We start from the raw sequence: 19619 nt of genomic DNA on the forward strand, positions 1-19619 counted from the left end.
TTATAAATATATCTCAGATTCAGTCACTTCTTGGCTTCCCTGCTTTACTTCTGCTGGACCAAGCCGCCATCTTGTGACTGGGCTCAGAAATAACTTCCTAACTGATTTCCTGCCTCAGTAATCTCTTACGAATGGGAAACTGATCATGTTACATCTCTGCTGAAATCCCTTTGTCAATCAATGGTTTCCACTACCTAAGTGCTCCCAGAAGCATTCTGCCCCCTACCCCCCTACCCCATTATTGCTTGTTGAGTTGTCTTAACCCACCAAGACTGTATGCTCTGTGAAGGCAGTGTAAACAATAATGTAACTAAAATGGAGCTGCAGCTGCCATCTCAGAGGAACTTCCTTGCCCATTTTATGCCTCAAACCTTTAGAACGTTAAAACAGGGGAAAATAACCTTTGAATTGTGCCTAAGGCAACATTGTGTCCCAAAGAACTGTTTGCAAAGATAACAAGAAAGCAATTATGACTACAGGACTGATGACTATTGGGCTGAAAATTAAAAACATTGTTTAGAATTAACATCCCTATGTTATGTTTTCTGCACCAATAGAAACGCCTTCCCTCTGCTGATGTAATTATTCCTCTTCCCCTTCTCATAAATACCCATTGCCTTTGTCTCCTAATCAGAACATTATTTGGGCTTCTGCCTGAATCTATGCTTCTTGTGTAGTTAATGATCTCAAATAAACGCTGTTGCCTATCAACTTTGAAAGACCTTTTGTTTCTAGGTTGACAGCAGGGACTTGATGCAATGTTATATTCCCAATATCTGCTGCAGTGATTCAATACATGTCTGTTGAATGAGTATGAAAGAATGTTTCCTTCTTATTCTCCTGTTGCTGGACACCTGTTCCCAAGCCAAGATGTAGGTCTCAGAGTGGCTGTGGGTGAGGACACTCTGTCCCTCTGGCTGTTCAGGCACTAATTTCCACCCCTAATGGGTGTTGCCCTCTCCTTCCTCTTGGCCAACTTCTCTTCCACCGATATAAGCCCAGACTGGAGGCTGGTGGGCAGTCATGCATTTTATGGCAGGCCCTGCACGTAGCCAGAGCCTGGGGCCCCTGTGCCTCCACAGCACACCCCAAGCTCTGTACATGGTCCTCTTAACAGTGCTGGTCATGATGAGCTTGGTGTTTGGTAAGTGGCTCTAAGGGGTATGAAGGGTCTCCTGGCCTGCTGGATAGAGAAACCCACAGACACCTGGTGTCTGGGTACATCTGCCCAGGATGCACTAGTAAACCCAGGCAGAGGAAAGATGGGATGAGTGGGCTTGGTGGGATAATGCCTGGCACTGATAATAGACTGATGTTCACTTTGAGGGAGATTTCTAATGACACCCGACAGGGCTGTCTCACTCAACAGCAATGACCTGAATGGAGATACTGAATGGAACCCATTTAAATCTGAGGGCAACACAGAATAGGGAGGGTTTGGATAACAGCACCAGGATCCACAATGTAGAACAAGGCTGGATGCAGCTTGATAACCTCATCACTTGGCTGCAAATCACTATCTCCATAGAAACAGGATTCGAAATGTTTGTTTGGCATCTGCCTCACATCAAGTGCTTTCCTGGGTCTGGGGACTCATTAACGTGTGGTCTGGGCCTAGGACCAGAGGAAAAGGGAGATGTACAGTTAGCCCTCTATATTTGAGGGTTCCACATCCCTGGATTCAACCAATTGGGGATGGAAAACATTATAAAGAAAAACATTGGTTGTTGCTGACGTGCACTATGTATTTAGGCCTATGATGGTATGTCTGTAGTGAATATCTGCAGACTTTTGTTTTCATGTCATTATTTCCTAAACAATATAGTATAACAACTATTTACATAGCATTCACATTGTGTTAGATATGACAAGTAATCTAGAGATGATTTAAAAGTATACAGGAGGATGTGCATAGGTTATATGCAAATACTACATTATTTTATATAAGGGACTCAAGCATCCTCAGATTTTGGTATCCGTGGGGGGTCCTGTAACCATTCCCCATGGAACACTGAAGGACAATTATATATGCATGTAGTTGGGAGGGCTTTGGTCAGATAAAGTCTAATATGCATCTGTCCTGTGATAGGACCACCAAACAAATAATGTGGCCCTGGGCGGCTTGAAGTCTCCTATATACACAAAGCCAAGATCCTTTCTGTCCTGTGATGATGCATTCTTGTTTTTACTTCTGAACATTACAGATTAAGAAATCACATTCAAAAGAGAGTCCAGGGGATTGGGGACTGTGAAAGCAGATCCCAGGGGAAGAACTGTCCTAACAGGGCTGCCCAAAGCTGGAATGGATTTCCTTCGCCTATCCTTTGAACTTAGAGGCTTGCACAATGCTGGTCACCTATTAACCCCTCAAATACATGTTGAATGAATGAGTGAATTAATTAATGAGTTCTTCATTTCAGGAAGTATACGAGCAGAAAATGGAGACTTTTTTTTTTTTTAATGCCTCCCCTTCAGGGGCTCAAACCCAGGTCTCCCACATGACAGGTGGGAGACTGGAGATTTTTAATGACTTAAGCTTCGAGTGGAAGATTAAGTTAGATGGTTTTAAAATTATGGGTGATTTTATGGTTTTCTGAGATGGAAAGTGGGAGGAAACAGTGGAGTTGACCAGGTAACAAGGCAGGCAAGGGTTTGGGGTCAGTGCTTCTCTGTGTTCTAGGAAAGTTTGATCCTGTCAATCAAGAACCCCATCATCCAGTTCGGTTTCCCAAATACCTGCGCTGCTATCGATGCCTCCTGGAGACCAAGGAGCTGGGATGCCTTCTGGGATCTGACATCTGCCTCGCCTCATCTGGCAGCAGCTGTATGACTCTCCTCATCAAGAACAGTAAGGCGCCTTCTCCTGTCCATCTTGGGCCCAGTCCATTCCCAAACTGAGTCTCTCTCTACCAATTTCCTAAGCTGCACTCCAAGTCTGGTTTCCACAACTCTAAGATACTGTTCCATTGTCGTCTCTTTCCTTCAGAGCCACTTCACTTCCCCTACTCTACTTAGTCCACAGCTGATTGGCTTTCACCCTCCTCACAGCACCTAACCTTGTAGGGACCCTCAAGATCACCAGACCCATTGGCCTTTCCTCAGGCTGGCTTCTCCCCATGTCAGCGGTAGTTGCTGCCAGCATCTCTCTGCTTCTACCTGTTCCACTGCCTCTTCCCAGTCTCCTTCAGTGAGTCTTGCCTCATTCTCCTTGACCCTTAGTAGTTCGTGTTCACCAAAATTTGGGCCTTAATTATCTTTCAGTGTCACTCTCCCAGATGTTTATCTGCTTTCTTGGCTTCAACTAGCAGCTACATACTGCTTCCTCCTGAATCTGAGTGTTCTGTCACACTGTCATGTCAAATGGCCCCCCGGAAAACCCCAAACCAACTTCAAACTGCCAAAAATTGACTATATTTCTTTGTTTTTCATGCCTGCTCTTCCACCCAGTTCCTTACCTTTTGAAAGTTAGCAAACACATAATACACCCTATGTGCCAGGTACTATTTTAACCACTTAGTGCCTGAAGCTGCCTTTATTCAAATCCTTCTATTATACTTTTAAAATAGCTGACACATAGACATAGTACAATAATGGAGTATTCAAGGGGGTCAAAGAAAATTATCCCTCCCACTCCTTGCCTAATCTGCCCAGCTTCCATGTACACAACACAAAACCACTCTTACTGTCTTAATTACTTTCTGTGATCTTTTTGTAGATATTCCACCTTATACAAATATGCTGTTTACTCTATCTTTATTTGTTTTCCCCAGGCCCCACAAACAGTAGCACAAACCGTTCTGCATTTGCTTTTTAAACTTAACAGTTATGAGAACTTAATATCAGTTTGTAAACAGCTTCCTTGTCTCGTTGACCTGCTGCATAGTACACCATGTAGGGGCATGTCAAAGTCTATCTATGCATCTCACTCTTAATAGACCATTAGGTTACTTCTACTTTTCCACTCTCGAGCAGGGCAGCAGTGAACATCCCCTCATGTACATATACATATACACATGTAGCAGCAAACATCTTCTCTTTTAATCCATAAAATAAAGAACAAATACCTTTTCTCTGCAATCTGAACTCCAATACACCTCCCAGCTTTTTCTTACCATGGTCCCACCCAAAATGCTGGTTCTTCCTACTTCTTTCCACAAGTCACACTCAGCCCACTCCAACTGTCACTGTTTCAGATGGTTCTTTCCCACCAATCTTCCATGGGAAACTTGTGTAGCGTTCATGGCTGGTGACTCCCCGGCACTCCCTGTCCCTGCCCAGGAACCTTTGCCTTTTGCAGGTCCAGGAAAGGGTGCGGGGGACAGTGATGATAAGTCTATGTGGAGTGAGGGGATGAGAAGATTTGGGGCTTTGCCTGGGATCTCTGTATCTCTAGTTGCTGCTGTCTCTCCCCAGGCAGTGGTTCTGACATCATGGTGAGTGACTGCCGCCGCAAGGAACAGATGAGTGATTGCTCATATACCCGTACTTCTCCGGTATTTGGCTTCTGGATATTCTCTCGATGCTGCTTTAGGAATTTCTGCAATAACCCACAGAATAGAGTGTTCTATATTCCATAGAACCTCTGCAGAGACCTTTGGAGTAAAATGCCAGAAGTTTCCAGCCAGCCTCTTGGTCCACACCTAGGCACAGCCAGAACAGCTTCCAGTCCCTCCCACTATCCCTCCTGCCTCCCTCAGGTTACCAGACCCTAGCCTTAGCTGCTTCTTGCTTGACATCCCTCGACAACTCCATTCCCACTCTGCCCCTCCCCAGGTTCCTTCTCGAGATGTCTCTGGAGTTTTCCCTTCAAGTCCTCACAGCCTGACACCTTTCCTCCTCTCTTCTCCCACCTCTAGACGGTCTCTGCTCCACTTTGCTCCTTTTCCCTTTCTCCCACCATAGGCCTCTCACCAAGTATTCCTCCAAAATAAATTTGTGTACAAACTGTATGGTTTGTCTATCTTTTCTGGTGGAGGTGGAGGCTGAGGTAGGAGGTCCTGCCTATCGCATTGTGGGGACAGGTGAGACGCCCAGCTCCTTGACGTCTCTGATTCAGCCCTATGCACAAAAAGGTGAATACTTAGAAGTGGGTACAATAAAGGCCAAAAGGGCAGTGGGCATGCTTGTTAGTACTGTCAGATCCAAGGCTGTGTAGGGACTGCAGGGGAGGTCCATGGGGATAGGGGGTGACTGTGTTGGTGGGAGTAGTGCTGTGAAAGGACTAGACCCAGGGAGGATACCCTGGGGGAAAAATGCTAGGCCTAGTGGAGCCCTGGGCTCTCTGATTCCAGGTTCAGGACTGTGGTAAGTTATCTTCAATTTTGGACCTTGGGTTCCTCAGCCTCTGAGGCTATCTTCCAGTTTTGCTTCCAATTTGTATAAAACCAGGCCTGTCTTCTACTGAAGTCAGAGGTCATAGGGAAAAGTGGGCCCAGCAAGAGAAGGACACATAGAATAATTGTACCTCCTACTGCCTCTGACTTAAAAATTAATGTTGGCATCTCCCATAAAACACAGGAAATGTTAACATATGTGCCAAACATTGTGTAAATAAGAGTACATGCTCTATGATGCCACTAATATCAAGCACACAGACAGAATCCATCTGAGCTGCTCCAACACAGGACAGTGACTACCACTGAGTTGGGAAGACTGCCTGGGAGGGTACTTGGAAACAGCTTTGGGGACTGATAAAGATTTTTATGCTGACTTGGAAACTGGTAACACAAATGGGTAGCTTACAAAAGCCCATCTGATGGTATGTGCAAGCTTCTGAACGTTTTGCACAAAAGGTTGAAAAAAAATAGGCCAAAATCTGTTTCTAACCATGTGTCTATTTTTGAGGTCCTATCTTGCATTGTGTACACATTTACATGCATCCTCTCAATCCTATAAGGCACAGCCCTACTTGACAGGTGACCAAAGTGAGGCAGAAATACCAACTTACCCAAGTGGCAGAAGAGCTGAAATTGGGCCTCCTGGCCATAAAGCTGTAATACTTTTCAGAAAAAGGTTTCATAACCCCAGCACTGGATTAGATTCGGAAGAGCAGAGAGACACTGGGCCACACCATCTGAATCCTGGTGCTTAACGTGAGGCCTGGTGCAGAGCAGTTTGTATCTAATATTTTATTCAATATACGAGAAAGGGAGTTATGACAATTCATTATTGCTTTCAGCATGCTTGCAGTTTCTAAAAAAAAAAAATACATACATACATATATATATATATAAACGAAAGGCCCCCACTATGGGGTCCTGGGTACCAGGATCTTGAAAAGAATGGATAGACAGGAACTCAGGTCTCTTAGTACCAGGTGACTTAGATGCAGACCTAGACTCTTTGGTTTGCTCCTGAGTTTTCTTGGTTTAAAGAGTTTTCCCTCCTCTCTCAGGTGGAAAAACCTGATGTCACCTGGGTTTAACTTTCTCGATTTCACTGGGTATGTTTAAGGTTGATTGGTGTCACTACCCTGCTTTGATCTCTAGCTGAGCAGCGGGTGGGATGGATGTGGGCCCTTTGGTGCAGGCTACAAGGAAGCCACAAAGGCCAAGCAGAGTGGGCAGGGCTCTATAACCGTTTAAATGCCATGCCCAATTAACTTTCTTTAACTGTCTATACCTGCCCACATCTGAGTCTGACCCCATAAACAATGTGACACAGACTTAACCCAGACCGTTTATTGTGGAGGGAAATAGAGCAGAGCAAGACAGATACTCTCCTCTTCCTGGGCACCTATGGAAGTGGCTGTCAGGACTCAGTCACATGAAGTGGGGCTGGAAGCCAGAGACTGGGACAAGAGATGAGAGAAGGCGGCAGGAGTGAGGTGGTAAAATAGTGAGGCAGAAATACCAGGATGCCAAGTCAGGCAATCTGCACAGAAGTCTACCCTTCATCCTTCTTGCTGCAAGTTGTCTGGCACTGAGTCCTAGAGATAGGTACAAGATGCAATATACAGCCAGATCTAAATGGAGGTGGCAGGTACCCAGACTGAGAGGGGACTGAGGGTGATGAAACATGCAGACAATGGAAAAGGAATAAGGAGACCACTGCCTTTCCCAGGTCAACCTGGGCACAATCTGCACTTGAAATTATTTTCTAGGAGGAATAAGAGCACTAGGTACAGTGCCAACTGGTTTCTGGGGAGGAAATTAAACCGAAATCATAAAGATACTAGAAGTACTAAGGAAAGAAGGTCTGAGAAAACAGACCAGAGAATTTAGATGTTCTGAGAGGGCAGTGTAGGATGCTGAGGTGTTGGAAAGATGCTGGAACAGACTGGAATCCAGGAAGGGTAAGGGGTCAGGGCCCAGCCCTGGGAAGAACCAAAAGTCCTGAATTGTTGAGGAATAAGTATATCTGGCGCAGGTCAGCAATAGACAAACCCAGGTTCAAGGGCAGGGCAACCACAGGGTCCAAGCCTTCAGGCTCTTTCCCAGCACAGAAGCTGGGGAGGGGCAGTGAGAGGTTCAGGGCCTGGTAGAACCGTTGGATCTGGGACTTGGACAGGGGCAGGGCCAGAGCCCCGTCGTGGGACTCAGGCAGGGAGCTCTGGAGCTGGGGGCTGGACCAGGAGTTGCAATAATCGTACTGGCAGCATTGGGCCTGGTACCAATACTCTGAAAAGTAAGTGTTGCGTTTTTCTTGGCAGTGGTAAGAATTGTACTGTCCACAGCCTCGGATGAAGAAGCGAATCTTGGTATCTAGAGGAAAGGGGACACATAATAACCCCTTTTGCCTCCCATAGTCCCCGAACTTGGCATCCCTACCATGGACTTTCTCCACCCTTCACCAGACCATACTTCTAATACCAGACTCCTTCTGAAGGGGTCAGAAAATTAGCTTAGCTGGCCCCTCAGAACACCGGACCCCTCCTTCCAATATCCTCCTGCCTCCTTCTTGTGCCCCAGGCCCCAAGTGGCCCTCATCCAGGAGAAGGGAAGAGACTAAGCAATGGACTATCCCACCAGCAGCCCCTTCCTCAGTCTTAAACTCACCATAATAGATGGTGATCACCATGCATGGGGATGAGTTGCTAATGGTGCACTTTTCTGAGCCTGAAATGCATCCTACAGAAGGGTCTTCTAAGAGGCAGAGGTGGCAGGTCCGGACTTCAGGAACAGGAGCTGAGGAAGCAGAAGACAGGAGGGATGGAGGCATTGACTCACTCCAAGTTCCCTGCCCTGCAGGGAGCTCATGTATCTAGGGTCATGGCCCCACCGCCTTCCTTCCTGCCCCTGGCCCCCACTTACCCTTTCCCACCGTGTAGCCCACCATGACCAGCACACCTACAAACATATGGGCCTTCATTATGGAATTCTAGGGAGAAGGCAGTCCCTGAGGAGTGCCCTTGATCCTGAGCTGCAAGCTGGTTTTGACAGGCAGAGTCTGGGCAGGAGGGGCCATGGGTAGAGAAATATATTCTTGCCCGGGGCACGATCCAGGCTGGGAGAGGAAGTTATTAACTTGACAGGAGGGACAGTGTGTCCTCAGTCATGAGGTCCAGTTCCTGACTGTGGGAGTAATGGCTGAGACATGGGCAATACTTGGGCTTTACCTAGCTGTCCACCTTTGCCCTGCATGCCTCCTGAAGATCTATTCTTGCCCCTCAAAGGTCCATGCATTAGCTTTTGTCTCTGGCACCACCTGCGTTCTCCCCACACAACAGGGCCAGTCCCTATTGTGCTAGGAGGAACTTTGGCCAGGAACTCAGCAGCTCCATCCGAAATGAGCGTGTCTCAGATGCCCCAGCAGGGGGCGCATAAACACTATGGAGCAGCAATTCTGGTCCCTTTTCCTCCTCTCTCCACCACTTGTAGTTATTTTCTAACCACTGTCCCTGTAAAAATAAGTGAAAAGATAGTGTTGTGTCCCAACAGCCGAAAGTGGGCCCCCAAAAAACAACTATTTCTCTAGACACTGAAATCTGATTTCTCTCTGCATCTTTTCCTTGACTTTGTACACTCCCGAACCCAATCCTAGGAATTCTGTTCTACTACTAAAAACATCACCCAAATACTGGGCACAAATCTGTGCTGGTTTTCAACTTGGGGAGGGTGGGCTGGGCCATGAGGACCCCTGGCGTCCAGCACCCCAATACCCTCCCTTCCCTAACCCCAAGCACCAGCAGACCAACTCATGGCCTTTTCTTCCACTTTATTTCATGTTCCCACCACAATAATGAATCCTTTAATTTAAACTAAAAACCATAGAGGGTTCCTGAAAGGGTGGCAGCAAAGGAATGGAGGTGTCAAAGAATGAGGACACTGAGGGACAGGTGGGGTAGGGAATCAGCGAATTGTCTTGACTGGGCTCTTGAAGTTGCTGGCGGCTTGGAGCTGCAGCTGGTAGGCCATCGGATGGATCTTGAAACCGTAGAGCCTGGACCGGGGCAGAGGTCAAAGAGACAGTGGGGTGAGCCCCAGGCAGCCCTGTCAGCAGCCTGCATTCCCACTTCCAGCTCCTCCACAGGCCTCATCTCTGCTGAGGAACAGTGGTTCCCAAACTCCTCTCCTCAACAATATTTGGGAGAGTATCTTAAATATTCATTAAAACTCAAGTCTAAGATTTGTATGTAAGTATACAGATGTCTGCATTAGTACTTGTTTTAATGTAAAACTGAACTTTTCTTCCCCATACCAGAGTAAAAATGATGCTCAAGGAAGATAAAGCACACTTGAACCGTGGCTCTGAGGATCTCCTGGCAAAGGCTGAAGACCCAAGATGGTGGCAGGAACAGTTATTGTTTAAGTGGTGCTTCAGGTGTCAAATGTTATTCTAAGTACTTCACATATTTAAAAATATCTTGGCAGGTAGGTACTATCATCATCCCCATTTTATGAATAAGGAAACTGAGGTATAGGCAATCAAAGCACTTTCCCACGATCCCTCAGCAGGGAGAGCCCTGGCTTTGGGAGTAGACCTCAAGAAAGGACCATGCCCCGTCCTCCCTTCTCTCTGGGGGTCCTGGGCCTTTCCTGTGACCCCTGGTGATTCTGTCCCTGTTCCCCACCTGGGCACAAACTGGTTGGCAGGCCGCTTGGGCCGGTACTCAGGGTGCACCATGAACAGCATGTGAGGAAAACCAGTGCCGAAGTAGGCGCCGTCTGTGTGGTGGTGCCTTGATGACTTGGGTGTGTACACGTCCATGCACTTGGGGCAGTAGAGCTTCACCATGGCCTCACCTGGGATGTCTGAAAGGCCTGTGGGACAGCCGGGCTCAGTATACCAGGCTCCCCAAACCCTGCCCAACCTCTCTCCCGGACGCAGGCTCCAACTTGCTGAGTCCCAACTCCTTCCCAGAGGACCTACCATATGCTGCCCTCCTTCCCCTTCTCCAACACTCACCGATGGGAAGCATTGGCTGGTTCTCACAGTACACCCGGGGACAGTAGCCAAAGTCTCCCTGCTGATATTTTTCTAACTGAGGTGAATAAAATGGAAAGGATTGGTGGGTAGGTGTGAAGAGGAAATCCCCTCCCACATCATTGCCCAACCTACACCGCTGTCCCCCATTCTTCCTGTCTCTTTTTGTCCAGAGGCCTCTTTTCTAGCCCAGACAGGCCCTTGGACTTCTCAGCTTCCTTTCTTCTAGTTAGGCAGGCTGCATACCATCAAAGCCATTCGCTGTTTGTTCCCTGAGGAAGAGGCAGTCTATAACATCTTCCCATCCAAGGTCACGTCTCCCTTGCTGAAAACACCCTCTTCAGCACTCTACCCATCAGAATTAAATTCCCAGGCCTAGTTTCTGAGATCCTTCTTCCCTTCTTAGCTAGACTCCTTGACAGTGTTGAAACTTGTGACATCTTGCTTCAAGAATCTGTTTTTCCTTACTGCCTCAGAAGGAATCAAGTGTGAGCAGAAGGGCCTCACCATCTGGGCGATGCCACGGTTGGTGAGGATATAGCGGGCGTGGATCAATCCATAAAGCATCTCGGCTGCCTGTTCAATCAGGTCACTCTGGTTGGGGTTGTCTTCCAGCTCTTCATCTGAAACATGGTCCCAGCTGAATGTAACCACTTGTATCATAGCTTTCTTAGAGGCCCTGCCCATCCCCAAGGGGCTGCTGGCCACTCAGTTTGCCTAGTACCCACCTTTGAACCTTACCCCACCCAGCAGGTGGGAATTTAACCCAGGAAACTGGGATTCTGACTCTTCAACCAACCCAAGGCAGCTCTACCGTCTCTCCATACCTCTCCAGCCTCTGCTTTCTTCTTTCCCTCCCAACTCCCTCCTCAAAACATAAAAGCAAAGATGTCAACGCAGAAGATTAAACTCTAGCCTGGAAAGTGCAGGGCAGGAGAAAGAGGAAAAAATGAGACCCCTGGGGAAACTGGCATTATGTCACAGAGCTGAGTTATAGGATCAGAGTTTGGGAACAAGTGGCAAAAGTCACAAAACTAGGCAAGAGTCAGGTGGGGAATCAAAATTAAATAGGGGATTTTGGGTTAAGGGAGTCAGAAAACCAAAAGGAAATTCAGAAATTCAAGGAGCAGATGAACAGGGATTTAAAGGGGGAGAAAAAAGCATACACACACAAAACAACCCTGAGGGTGCCTCACCAGGCTCCAGGTCCAAGATCATGTCTAGAGCTTGTCGATAGTGAGGCACCTGCTCATTGAGTCCAGTGAGATTGAATTTGTCTTGGATGTAGTCTTCATCCACCTGTCAGGATATGGAGGTCAAGAGGAAACCAATAACAGAATCCTTGATTTTGACCTGAGCAAGTTGCTCTAACTGATGTCTTATCCTTAACACAACTGTTTCTGTTCCCTACTCCCAATGTAGCAGAAAGTACTTGAGTCTTTCTCCCCAGTTCACATACATTGTCCCTCCCATAAAAACTTTGGCTTCTGTTTTTAAGGATAAGCAGGTACACCAATCCCTTCCTTAAAGAGAAGTTCCTTTTAACATCTGTGTCCTTACTTCTGCACTCCATCTCTAGGAACCACTTTTGTCCTCTCCTTAGAGGCAGACGGTTCTGAGAAAGGTGGAGGCTGAACATGGGTTCTGAAGGCAATTATATTCCTTATGATAACACACAGCTTTGCACAGGGAGGTTTTAATGTACAGTATTTCAATTCTCCTAATAGTCACTGGAGATAGATTTTACCAATACCACCACTCCAGTAATAAAAAAGATACAAGATGACTTGTCCAACGTTACATTGCTGGAAGGTGGCAGGGTTGGGAGTTGGGTCCCAGTCTTGCCACTTTACCACAAGTTAGTGGTGGGTTACTGAGAGGATTCTTTACAGGAAAAAGTTTCTGTGGAAGCATGCGAGAAGTGTGTAGAAGCTGAAAAGGTAGGAGAATATCTGGCCTGACTATACGTGGAAATGAGAAGGGAGGCTGAGAACTCACTTCACAGAAGAATTCATTGCCCCGGAGCCCACAGAACCAGGAAATCCAGGACACCTCCTCTGAGCTGCTCATCTTCACGTCAGCTGGTGAAAGAGTAAGTATGTCCCAAGATCTCCCTCCCTGACTGGTTTCCTTCCTCCTCCCATACTCTGGCCTCCAACCACAAAGGAATTTGGGGTCATCTTTTTTAAAGGATTCCCAGACTCTGGAGCACCGCTCTCTAGCTCCTCTTATTTACACCTCAGCCCCCTTTTTTTCGTGATTAGAAATTCTTTGGGGTCACACCACTTGCGGGAAACCGACAGGTCTTGACACACCAGTCCTACCCACATCCCTGACGCTCCTGAAGGCCAGGCCCCCGTCCCCTTCGTGTGAACTCTGGTAGGGCCCGTGGCTCGGCCTCCATACTCCCGCAGGTCTCTGTGTCTCGGCGCCTTTCCCAAGGGTGCCGAAGTTTAACCCTTCCAAACGACAGGTAAGTCTCTCCTTTTCTCATAGCGTGAGGATGGCCCTCAGCTCGCTTTCATGGGAGTCTCAACATCCCGCCTCTGCCCCTTAGGCCACCCCTTCCTCTTTGAATGCCGGACCGGGACACTTCCTACTTCACTCGCACATCGAGGTGCGGAGATCCCCATGTGCCGCGCCCAGCAACAGGGAACTCGGCGCGGCGACGACCGCAGACTCACCGGCTGGATTGGGGCCGGGACCAGGGTGGGGGAGGGGAGTTGCTGCTTCCAAGGAACGCCGGTGACTGCTACAGCGCAGGCCGCGGACCTGATCACGGCAGGCGAAGTGGGGAAGGGGGAGTGGAAATTGGGGAAGGTGGGGGAAGAGGGCAACGCGCAAGCGCCAAGAGTCGGGCGCCGCGATGAACGCCGGGAGATAGAGTCTCTGATAGGAAGAAACTGGTGAAACGAGGGAAAAGCGAACTACGAATTCCAGGGTGACCTGCGCATGACCATGGTGTCGCGAGGCCCCTGAGGAAGATGCTAGGGGCGGAGCGCAGCGAGGCGCCACCGGAAGCGGAAGCACATTATCACGTCCTGGGTCAGGGAGTACACAAAATAAAGTCGTGTGATCGCCGGACTGGGGGGCCGCGGTAAGGAACGAGGCTTGTTGGGTCGTTTTCTGCCGCTCACCTCACACGGCGAGCCTCCGGCTCCGGCGCGCCCCTGCTGGCCAGGGGACTGACCTCATCCCCGGCCAACCTGCCGGGTCCTATCGCCTGTCGAACTTTTCGTCCGAGCCAGGCACACCATTGGAGATCCCCGACGGGCCCCATGTTTCACCCGGGGGTCCGGCCCCCTGAGGCGGGAGTTGAGGCTAGGTTCTGTGCTGAGAGACCAGGGTAGGATGTGCTGTGCTGAGCTGGGCGGTGGGAGAACCGGGGCGGCCCAGTGCGCTAACCTGAGGTGGTGCCAGCCATTCTGCTGCTCGTCCCCTTGCACTTCTCCATTTCCTTTTAGGGCTTGGATGGGGCCTTCTGCTGCGGGCACGAAGTGCGACCTTCGAACCCTGGTTGGAGGTGAGGGGCAGCGTGACGTTATTTCATTTCACAGCTCTGGGCATTCCATAGTTTTCCCTCCGCCTCCTCAGGACCTTTTTAAACCCAGAGAGTGGTTTCCCAGCCCCAGAAAATGAGCTCAGAGCGGGGACCACGTTGAGGGAAGCGAAGGGCATTGTGGGGCGTTATGTAAAAGCAGGACTCCAACTGACAGATCTTCTTCGGGCCTCGCGCGGTACCTAGGCACGTGGTGCTTTGAGCGAGTACTATTGGAAAGGCGGGAAAACAACTGGGCGCTTTGTACGCCTGCGCCCTCAAGTTATTTTTTTTTCCCTAGCCACGCATGCGTCTTTGAGCCGTTTGGCTATTTGATTATGTGAACTTCGGTTAGAGTAGAGTAGGGCCGTTTGGCAGTACGAAGTTACAAGGCAGCGCAGACTGCAGCCTCCCCCCAAATCTGTTTTCTGCTTCTGGAGATGTGTTAAGTATATTTTTGTTTGAAAAGACGATCCCCGAAATAGGATCGAGGAAGATTTGAAGCGCCAGGCTGATTGTTTTTCGTAATGGTACGTCTTGAAGAGTGTAGTTTCAGAGAGAGGCTATATGTGGTTGTTGAGGGTGGGGGCGCAAAGCAGGACTTCTGGACATGGTTTGTTACTGTAGGGGGTCCCTGTTTTGCCGTGTGATCTATTGCTCTTGGGCCCTGTAGGGTTCTAGGTTTTGGGGTCACTCTGGGAGGAGGAGGGGTTTTTTGACTAAGGCTACTACTTTCCTCATCCCAGCGGGTCTCTGGTGGTGGCTCTGGTCACTGGAGGGCCACTAGAGGATTGGCTTGCTTGTCTCATCTTCCCTTCTCCTCATCTTGCTTTCCCAGCTCTCCCAAAGCTATGTCCAGGCCCTCTCTCATTACCTTCACCCCAGCCACCAAACCTAGTGACCTCTGGAAAGATGGGCAGAAGCAGTCACAGTCTGAAGAGCTGGAGCCCACCCTGGATGGAGCTGCAGCCCGAGCTTTCTATGAGGCTTTGATTGAGGATGAGAGCAGCGCCTCAGCACCCCAGAGGTCACAGCCTGAGCCTGAGAAAAAGTCGAAGAAGAGAAGAATGATGAGGGAGGCCGCAGAAAGAATATCAGGAGGACATGGACAACCTGAGGCTGAGGACAAGATGACTCAGTGGATACTGAGGGCAGCCCAGGAGGGGGACCTGGGAGAACTAAGAAGGCTGTTGGATCCCCATGAGGCAGGGGGAGCTGGGGGAAATATCAATGTTCGGGATGCCTTCTGGTGGACACCCCTGATGTGTGCTGCCCGAGCAGGCCAGGAGGCGGCTGTGCGCTATCTCCTGGGCCGAGGGGCTGCCTGGGTCGGAGTCTGCGAGCTGGGTGGCAGGGATGCTGCTCAGTTGGCCGAAGAAGCAGGCTTCCCTGAGGTGGCTCGTATGGTCAGAGAGAGCCATGGAGAGATGAGGAGTCCAGAGAATCGGTAAGAGGAAGACTTTGCTCATGGCCATCTTTTAGTGTGTTCTGCCTTTCCTTTCCACTCCACATCAGAGGCCCCAGCACAGTTGAGTTCTCTTTCGCCATCCCTGTATAGATTGATAGGGAAGGCAGTGTACTAGGGTGATTATAAACATGGGCTCTCTAGGATTAAATGCTAAGTTAGTTTACTTGGGCAGGCAACTGCATATCTGTGCCTCAGTTTCCTCATCTGAGAAATAGGGATAAAAGCACCTTTCTCAGAGTGTTGTTAGGATTAAATGGGTTAATATGTGTAAAGTGTTAGAAAAGTGCCACATAGTAAGCACTCTGTAAATATTAGCTGTAGCCATTATTATTCCTTTTTTGCCTAAGAGCCTTGTGAGGCCTTGTTTCCATCTCTTCTCCCAACTTTTCTCTGGTTCTTCGTTGCTAAGTGGGGAGGGAGGAATTTGTTCCTTAGGAGAAAGATTGGAAGGACCCTGTCGCACCCTGTCCTCCAACCCTAACTCCCCTGCTGTCAACCCTTTTTCTTCCTCTACAGGTCCCAATCCCCCTCCCCAAAGTACTGTGAGACCTGTGATGCCCACTTCCAAGATTCTAACCACTGTACATCTACTGCTCACCTGCTGTCACTTTCCCAGGATCTCCGGATGCCCAGCATGCCCCTTGGGGTGCCCACCTCCAGTCCAGGCTTCAAACTGCTGCTGAGAGGGGGCTGGGAGCCTGGAATGGGGCTGGGACCTCGAGGCAAGGGCCGTGTCAACCCCATCCCCACTGTTCTCAAGAGAGACCAGGAAGGATTAGGGTACAGATCAGCGCCCCAAGCCCGAGTCACACACTTCTTGGCTCAGGATACCCGGGCAGTGGCTGGGAGGGAAAGACTTCCTCAGGTTACCACACTGAGCCGGAGGCGGGAGAGAAGGCAGCAGGAGAAAAACAGAGCCTGGGAGTGGGAACTGAGGACATACATGAACCTTGAGTTCTGACCTTGGCAAGGTCTGACCCTGGTTTGCTGTTGAAGTCTGAACTTGGACCTCTGACCTGGACACTTTGGCTTCTACTTCCTGGGGTCTCCCAAGGTCCCAGACTTTCAGGTTTTGGTCAGTGGGCCCTATGTTTGGGAGAGAGGGGCTAAGAGTGGAAAAAATAAATCAATCTTCTCACTCTTGTGTTTTATTTTTCTGAAAGCTGTTGTGGGAAGCCAAAAAGGTCTGGGGAAGTCTGGGGGCCACATGCAGGTTCCATCTGTGCCAATAGGGGAAGCCCAACCAGGTGGCATGGTATAGTCACCTCCCTGCCAGTCTGGTTCACTGCCAGGTCCTAGCTCCCACCTAGAATGCCCCACCTATTCTTTCAACCTCTGAGCCAGGAATTGCCCAGCTCTATGCAAGTCTCCCTCAAGAAGTGTCCTCTGACTCCTCCAGCCAATTCAATCACAAGTGTGCTAAGAATAGGAATAAGATACTCTCAACCTTAAAGTTGCTCCCAGCTGGAGGAGACAACCATGTGATCAAACACTGCATAGTGATAGAAGAAGGCAGGTAACGCTTAACAGGGGCTATGAGAGTGGGTAGGGTCTTAAAGGAAGAGGCCAGTGCGAGGGACGGTCTAAGATTATCCAGCCTGTACTCTGTTAGCTGATGGGCTAAAACTCTGGCATCCCAAATCTAAACTTTACAGTTCTAATAACTACCTGAAAACAAGGCAGGAAGCCCATCCTAATTGTCTACACTTGTTTTTCCCATTTTCCCCTCTCCCTCCTCTGGTGCTCATACCAGGTGCCAGGCAATGAAGAGCTCACTGTTGTCAAACCCAGGAAGTAAAATCTGCACGGAGGGGCAGAGAATTGCTACTTAAGTCCCAAGATTCTCATAGCTTTCTTATCTGGAAAAGCTTTTCATGAAGTCATGGACACGAAGACGAGTGGTAGAAGGTGCGGGGGAGAACCCAAAGGCAAGGGGCTAAAGGGGGCGAGCGAGTTCAGGGAAGCACTGGCGGACCGGAGGCCTCAGTGCGACAAAAATGGAGGGCTAGGTTAACGCACATTCCCGGGCGATCGCTGTTGTTAGGCGGGTGCGCGCTAGTGGCGCGCACCGTGGGGGAGGGCGATCCGCAGGGTCCGCCCCGAGAGTTGCAGGCTCCGCCCCGCCTGGCCCTCCAGTCCCGGTGCAGCTGCTTCCGTGCTCTCTTCGGGCGGCTCCGTGAGGCCTCGGCCCTGACGCTAGTCCGGGGAGGGTCCGCAGCGCACAGCGACCAGATGCCCGGGTCCCTAGCCAGGCCTGCGCTTTGCCTCGCGACTGGGATATCCGAAGATGTCTCCAGCCTGACCTTGGTTAGGCCGCTTTTCAGCTGCGTGCTCGGGTGCTGGTCCGGCCGCTTTGTAGGATTCATAGCCTTCCAAATCAAGGGACGAACGCTGCTGGCTGGAATTAGCTGGACGCCTCACCCCAACTCCCAATAGCAGACTTCCTATTCTCAAACTCTCTTAGGGCAGCAATTCAGGTGTCCTCGTATCCAGAGCACCTCGGACCTGGAGCAACCTTCCTTTCTTCCTTCTTGGACGGAGCACCGCTTCTACAGTTTTGGGGGAAACTTGGGGCGTGGCCTTGGTGAGTGAAACTTGGGGTGTTGCTTGCTGGGACAGAAATCCAGGGAGGACACTGTCCTGGTGACCCAGGCCTTGTCAGATCCTGAGACTCTTCGAAACTTGTGTGTGGGTTTGCGGCGGTGGTGGTGAGTGAATTTGAATGTGCCCCTTTTCTTTACCTCAAAAACTGAAAAGGAAACAAGCTGCCTGCCCTACTTTAGGCTGCATGACCATCCAGGGAAGTGGGGAGCCACTTCTGAATTCATAGTAGGACTCACCAAGCAGATACCTGCTCTTCTAGTCCTGAACACTCTGGCTTCTGAGGAGATCCTCAGGCCCTAAACTTGAGCAGTGCCAGAAAGTGGCCCCAGAAGTTAGGGGCTCATTACACACCGTAACCATGTTCCTGCGACGGCTTGGTGGCTGGCTACCTCACCCCTGGGGCCGCCGGAAACCGAGGCCTGACCTGCCCACCATAGAACCCCGATGGGTGGACAGCTCCTCCGAGAATTCAGGGAGTGACTGGGACAGTGCCCCAGAAACTATGGGAGATGTGGGGCCTCCCAAGACCGAGGACTCAGCGGCCCAGAGGAGCTCTGAGGTTGCTCCACAACCAAGCAGGGAGCCCCGAGCTGAGCAACTGGGGAGCAAAAGAATGGATTCCCTCAAGGGAGATAAGACTGGCTCTAGCACTCTGGAGTCTGGGAGACTGGAGGCTGCAGGGGCCATTCCTAAACTGGGATGGGATCCTGTGGACTCAGGTGGCAGCAGGAGACCTGGAATGTCCCCTAAAAGGGGACTGAGCCCCTCTGGGCCTGAAGCCCCTGTGGAGAAGCCTGGCCGGCATCAGAAACTGCTGGGCTGGCTGCAGAGAGAATCAGGTGGGGGAGCAAGGGCTCCCTCACAGTACCTGGGGGGCCCAGAGGAGTGTCTGCAGATCTCTACCAACTTGACCCTGCATCTGCTGGAGCTGCTGGCCTCAGCCCTGCTGGGGTTGTGTTCACGGCCACTGCGGGCAGCCTTGGACGCGTTGGGCCTGAGTGGACCGCTGGGCCTCTGGCTTCATGGGTTGCTGTCTTTCCTGGCTGCCCTGCATGGGCTCCATGCTGTGCTGAGCCTACTTACTGCTCACCCCCTGCACTTTGCCTGCCTCTTTGGTCTCCTACAGGCCATGGTGCTGGCTGTCAGCCTCCGAGGTCCCAGTGGGAATGAGGAGGCCACTGACTTGGAGGGCCAGAAGTTGGGGAGGGAGGGTGAGGAGCAGAGGGGAGACCCAGGAAAGGGGCTGTAACTGTGGAGTGGGGTGTGAACCAAGGCAGGAGCCAGGGTAGGGTAGGAGCAAAGGTGAAGACAGTGTGGCCTTTAGGAGAATGGGGTGGGGGTGGGGGATGACCCAGATTATAAGCACAAGGGCCTCAGGGATGGGGAAGAAATCCTAGAGTATGAGGGAACAGGGCTCCCCTCACCTACGAGAGAGAACAGCTGTTTAGGGTGTCTAGGTATGTGGACAGTGGGGGCATGGCCATTAAATTCACCAGCTATTGTTAACTTTTTGCTTTTACATTTTTTCCATCTCATTTTTTTTCCCCCCAAATCAACTTTTAAAAACAAAAAAAAAAAAAAAAAAAAAAAAGTAGTGGAGAATAAAGACTAAAGGGTTTTCTTTACCTTTCAAGACTCCCCAGG

General features: G+C 50.0%; 5 protein-coding genes across 9 annotated transcripts; 3 read left to right on the forward strand and 2 right to left on the reverse strand.

The window, feature by feature from the left end:
- Positions 1-1023: 1023 nt before the first annotated feature.
- LY6G5C (lymphocyte antigen 6 family member G5C) lies at positions 1024-4577 on the forward strand. The gene is made up of 3 exons (XM_011379855.2): positions 1024-1144; positions 2681-2848; positions 4414-4577. The coding sequence occupies exons 1-3, from the start codon at positions 1024-1026 to the stop codon at positions 4575-4577; spliced, it is 453 nt and encodes a 150-aa protein (XP_011378157.1).
- A 2088-nt stretch (positions 4578-6665) lies between these two features.
- On the reverse strand, positions 6666-8941 carry LY6G5B (lymphocyte antigen 6 family member G5B). 2 transcript variants are annotated; one of them, XM_023523125.1, is made up of 3 exons: positions 8558-8941; positions 7998-8126; positions 6666-7703 (listed from the first exon to the last, which is right to left on the reverse strand). In XM_023523125.1, the coding sequence occupies exons 1-3, from the start codon at positions 8622-8624 to the stop codon at positions 7303-7305; spliced, it is 597 nt and encodes a 198-aa protein (XP_023378893.1). In that variant the 5' UTR covers positions 8625-8941; the 3' UTR covers positions 6666-7302. The 2 variants fall into 2 exon arrangements, with proteins under 2 accessions (XP_023378893.1, XP_011378156.1); XM_011379854.2 differs by having other exon boundaries at positions 8253-8941.
- Positions 8942-9136: 195 nt separating this feature from the next.
- CSNK2B (casein kinase 2 beta) lies at positions 9137-13367 on the reverse strand. Its single transcript, XM_023523126.1, has 7 exons — positions 13050-13367; positions 12364-12446; positions 11562-11664; positions 10873-10988; positions 10348-10423; positions 10013-10202; positions 9137-9381 (listed from the first exon to the last, which is right to left on the reverse strand). The coding sequence occupies exons 2-7, from the start codon at positions 12433-12435 to the stop codon at positions 9291-9293; spliced, it is 648 nt and encodes a 215-aa protein (XP_023378894.1). The 5' UTR covers positions 12436-12446; positions 13050-13367; the 3' UTR covers positions 9137-9290.
- Positions 13350-16510, forward strand: GPANK1 (G-patch domain and ankyrin repeats 1). 4 transcript variants are annotated; one of them, XM_011379851.2, is made up of 4 exons: positions 13370-13462; positions 13830-13888; positions 14742-15350; positions 15888-16510. In XM_011379851.2, exons 3-4 carry the CDS (start codon positions 14755-14757, stop codon positions 16330-16332), a joined length of 1041 nt encoding a protein of 346 aa, XP_011378153.1. In that variant the 5' UTR covers positions 13370-13462; positions 13830-13888; positions 14742-14754; the 3' UTR covers positions 16333-16510. The 4 variants fall into 4 exon arrangements, with proteins under 4 accessions (XP_011378154.2, XP_011378153.1, XP_011378151.1 ...); XM_011379849.2 differs by lacking the exon at positions 13370-13462 and adding an exon at positions 13469-13711; XM_011379852.2 differs by lacking the exon at positions 13830-13888 and having other exon boundaries at positions 13350-13462.
- Positions 16511-17481: 971 nt separating this feature from the next.
- On the forward strand, positions 17482-19566 carry CUNH6orf47 (chromosome unknown C6orf47 homolog). Its single transcript, XM_011379856.2, has one exon. It carries the CDS (start codon positions 18334-18336, stop codon positions 19222-19224), a length of 891 nt encoding a protein of 296 aa, XP_011378158.1. The 5' UTR covers positions 17482-18333; the 3' UTR covers positions 19225-19566.
- The last annotated feature ends 53 nt before the right edge of the window (positions 19567-19619 follow it).

The sequence above is a fragment of the Pteropus vampyrus genome, unplaced genomic scaffold, assembly GCF_000151845.1.
Source record: "Pteropus vampyrus isolate Shadow unplaced genomic scaffold, Pvam_2.0 Scaffold378, whole genome shotgun sequence".
Classification (NCBI taxonomy): Eukaryota; Metazoa; Chordata; class Mammalia; order Chiroptera; family Pteropodidae; genus Pteropus; species Pteropus vampyrus.

Bases quoted from the DNA above. Each gene is read 5' to 3' on its own strand.
- LY6G5C (XM_011379855.2), top strand. From the start codon at position 1,024: ATGCATTTTATGGCAGGCCCTGCACGTAGCCAGAGCCTGGGGCCCCTG. The intron at 1,145-2,680 runs GTAAGTGGCTCT...TCTGTGTTCTAG, and splicing joins CATGATGAGCTTGGTGTTTG to GAAAGTTTGATCCTGTCAAT. The intron at 2,849-4,413 runs GTAAGGCGCCTT...GTCTCTCCCCAG, and splicing joins GACTCTCCTCATCAAGAACA to GCAGTGGTTCTGACATCATG.
- LY6G5B (XM_023523125.1), bottom strand. From the start codon at position 8,624: ATGCATGGACCTTTGAGGGGCAAGAATAGATCTTCAGGAGGCATGCAG. The intron at 8,127-8,557 runs GTAAAGCCCAAG...CTGCTTCCTCAG, and splicing joins GGGCAAAGGTGGACAGCTAG to CTCCTGTTCCTGAAGTCCGG. The intron at 7,704-7,997 runs GTGAGTTTAAGA...CCTTTCCTCTAG, and splicing joins GGTGATCACCATCTATTATG to ATACCAAGATTCGCTTCTTC.
- CSNK2B (XM_023523126.1), bottom strand. From the start codon at position 12,435: ATGAGCAGCTCAGAGGAGGTGTCCTGGATTTCCTGGTTCTGTGGGCTC. The intron at 11,665-12,363 runs GTGAGTTCTCAG...ATATCCTGACAG, and splicing joins GCAATGAATTCTTCTGTGAA to GTGGATGAAGACTACATCCA. The intron at 10,989-11,561 runs GTGAGGCACCCT...ACCATGTTTCAG, and splicing joins GATCTTGGACCTGGAGCCTG to ATGAAGAGCTGGAAGACAAC.
- CUNH6orf47 (XM_011379856.2), top strand. From the start codon at position 18,334: ATGTTCCTGCGACGGCTTGGTGGCTGGCTACCTCACCCCTGGGGCCGC.
- GPANK1 (XM_011379852.2), top strand. From the start codon at position 13,350: ATGCTAGGGGCGGAGCGCAGCGAGGCGCCACCGGAAGCGGAAGCACAT. The intron at 13,463-14,741 runs GTAAGGAACGAG...TTGCTTTCCCAG, and splicing joins CGCCGGACTGGGGGGCCGCG to CTCTCCCAAAGCTATGTCCA. The intron at 15,351-15,887 runs GTAAGAGGAAGA...CTTCCTCTACAG, and splicing joins ATGAGGAGTCCAGAGAATCG to GTCCCAATCCCCCTCCCCAA.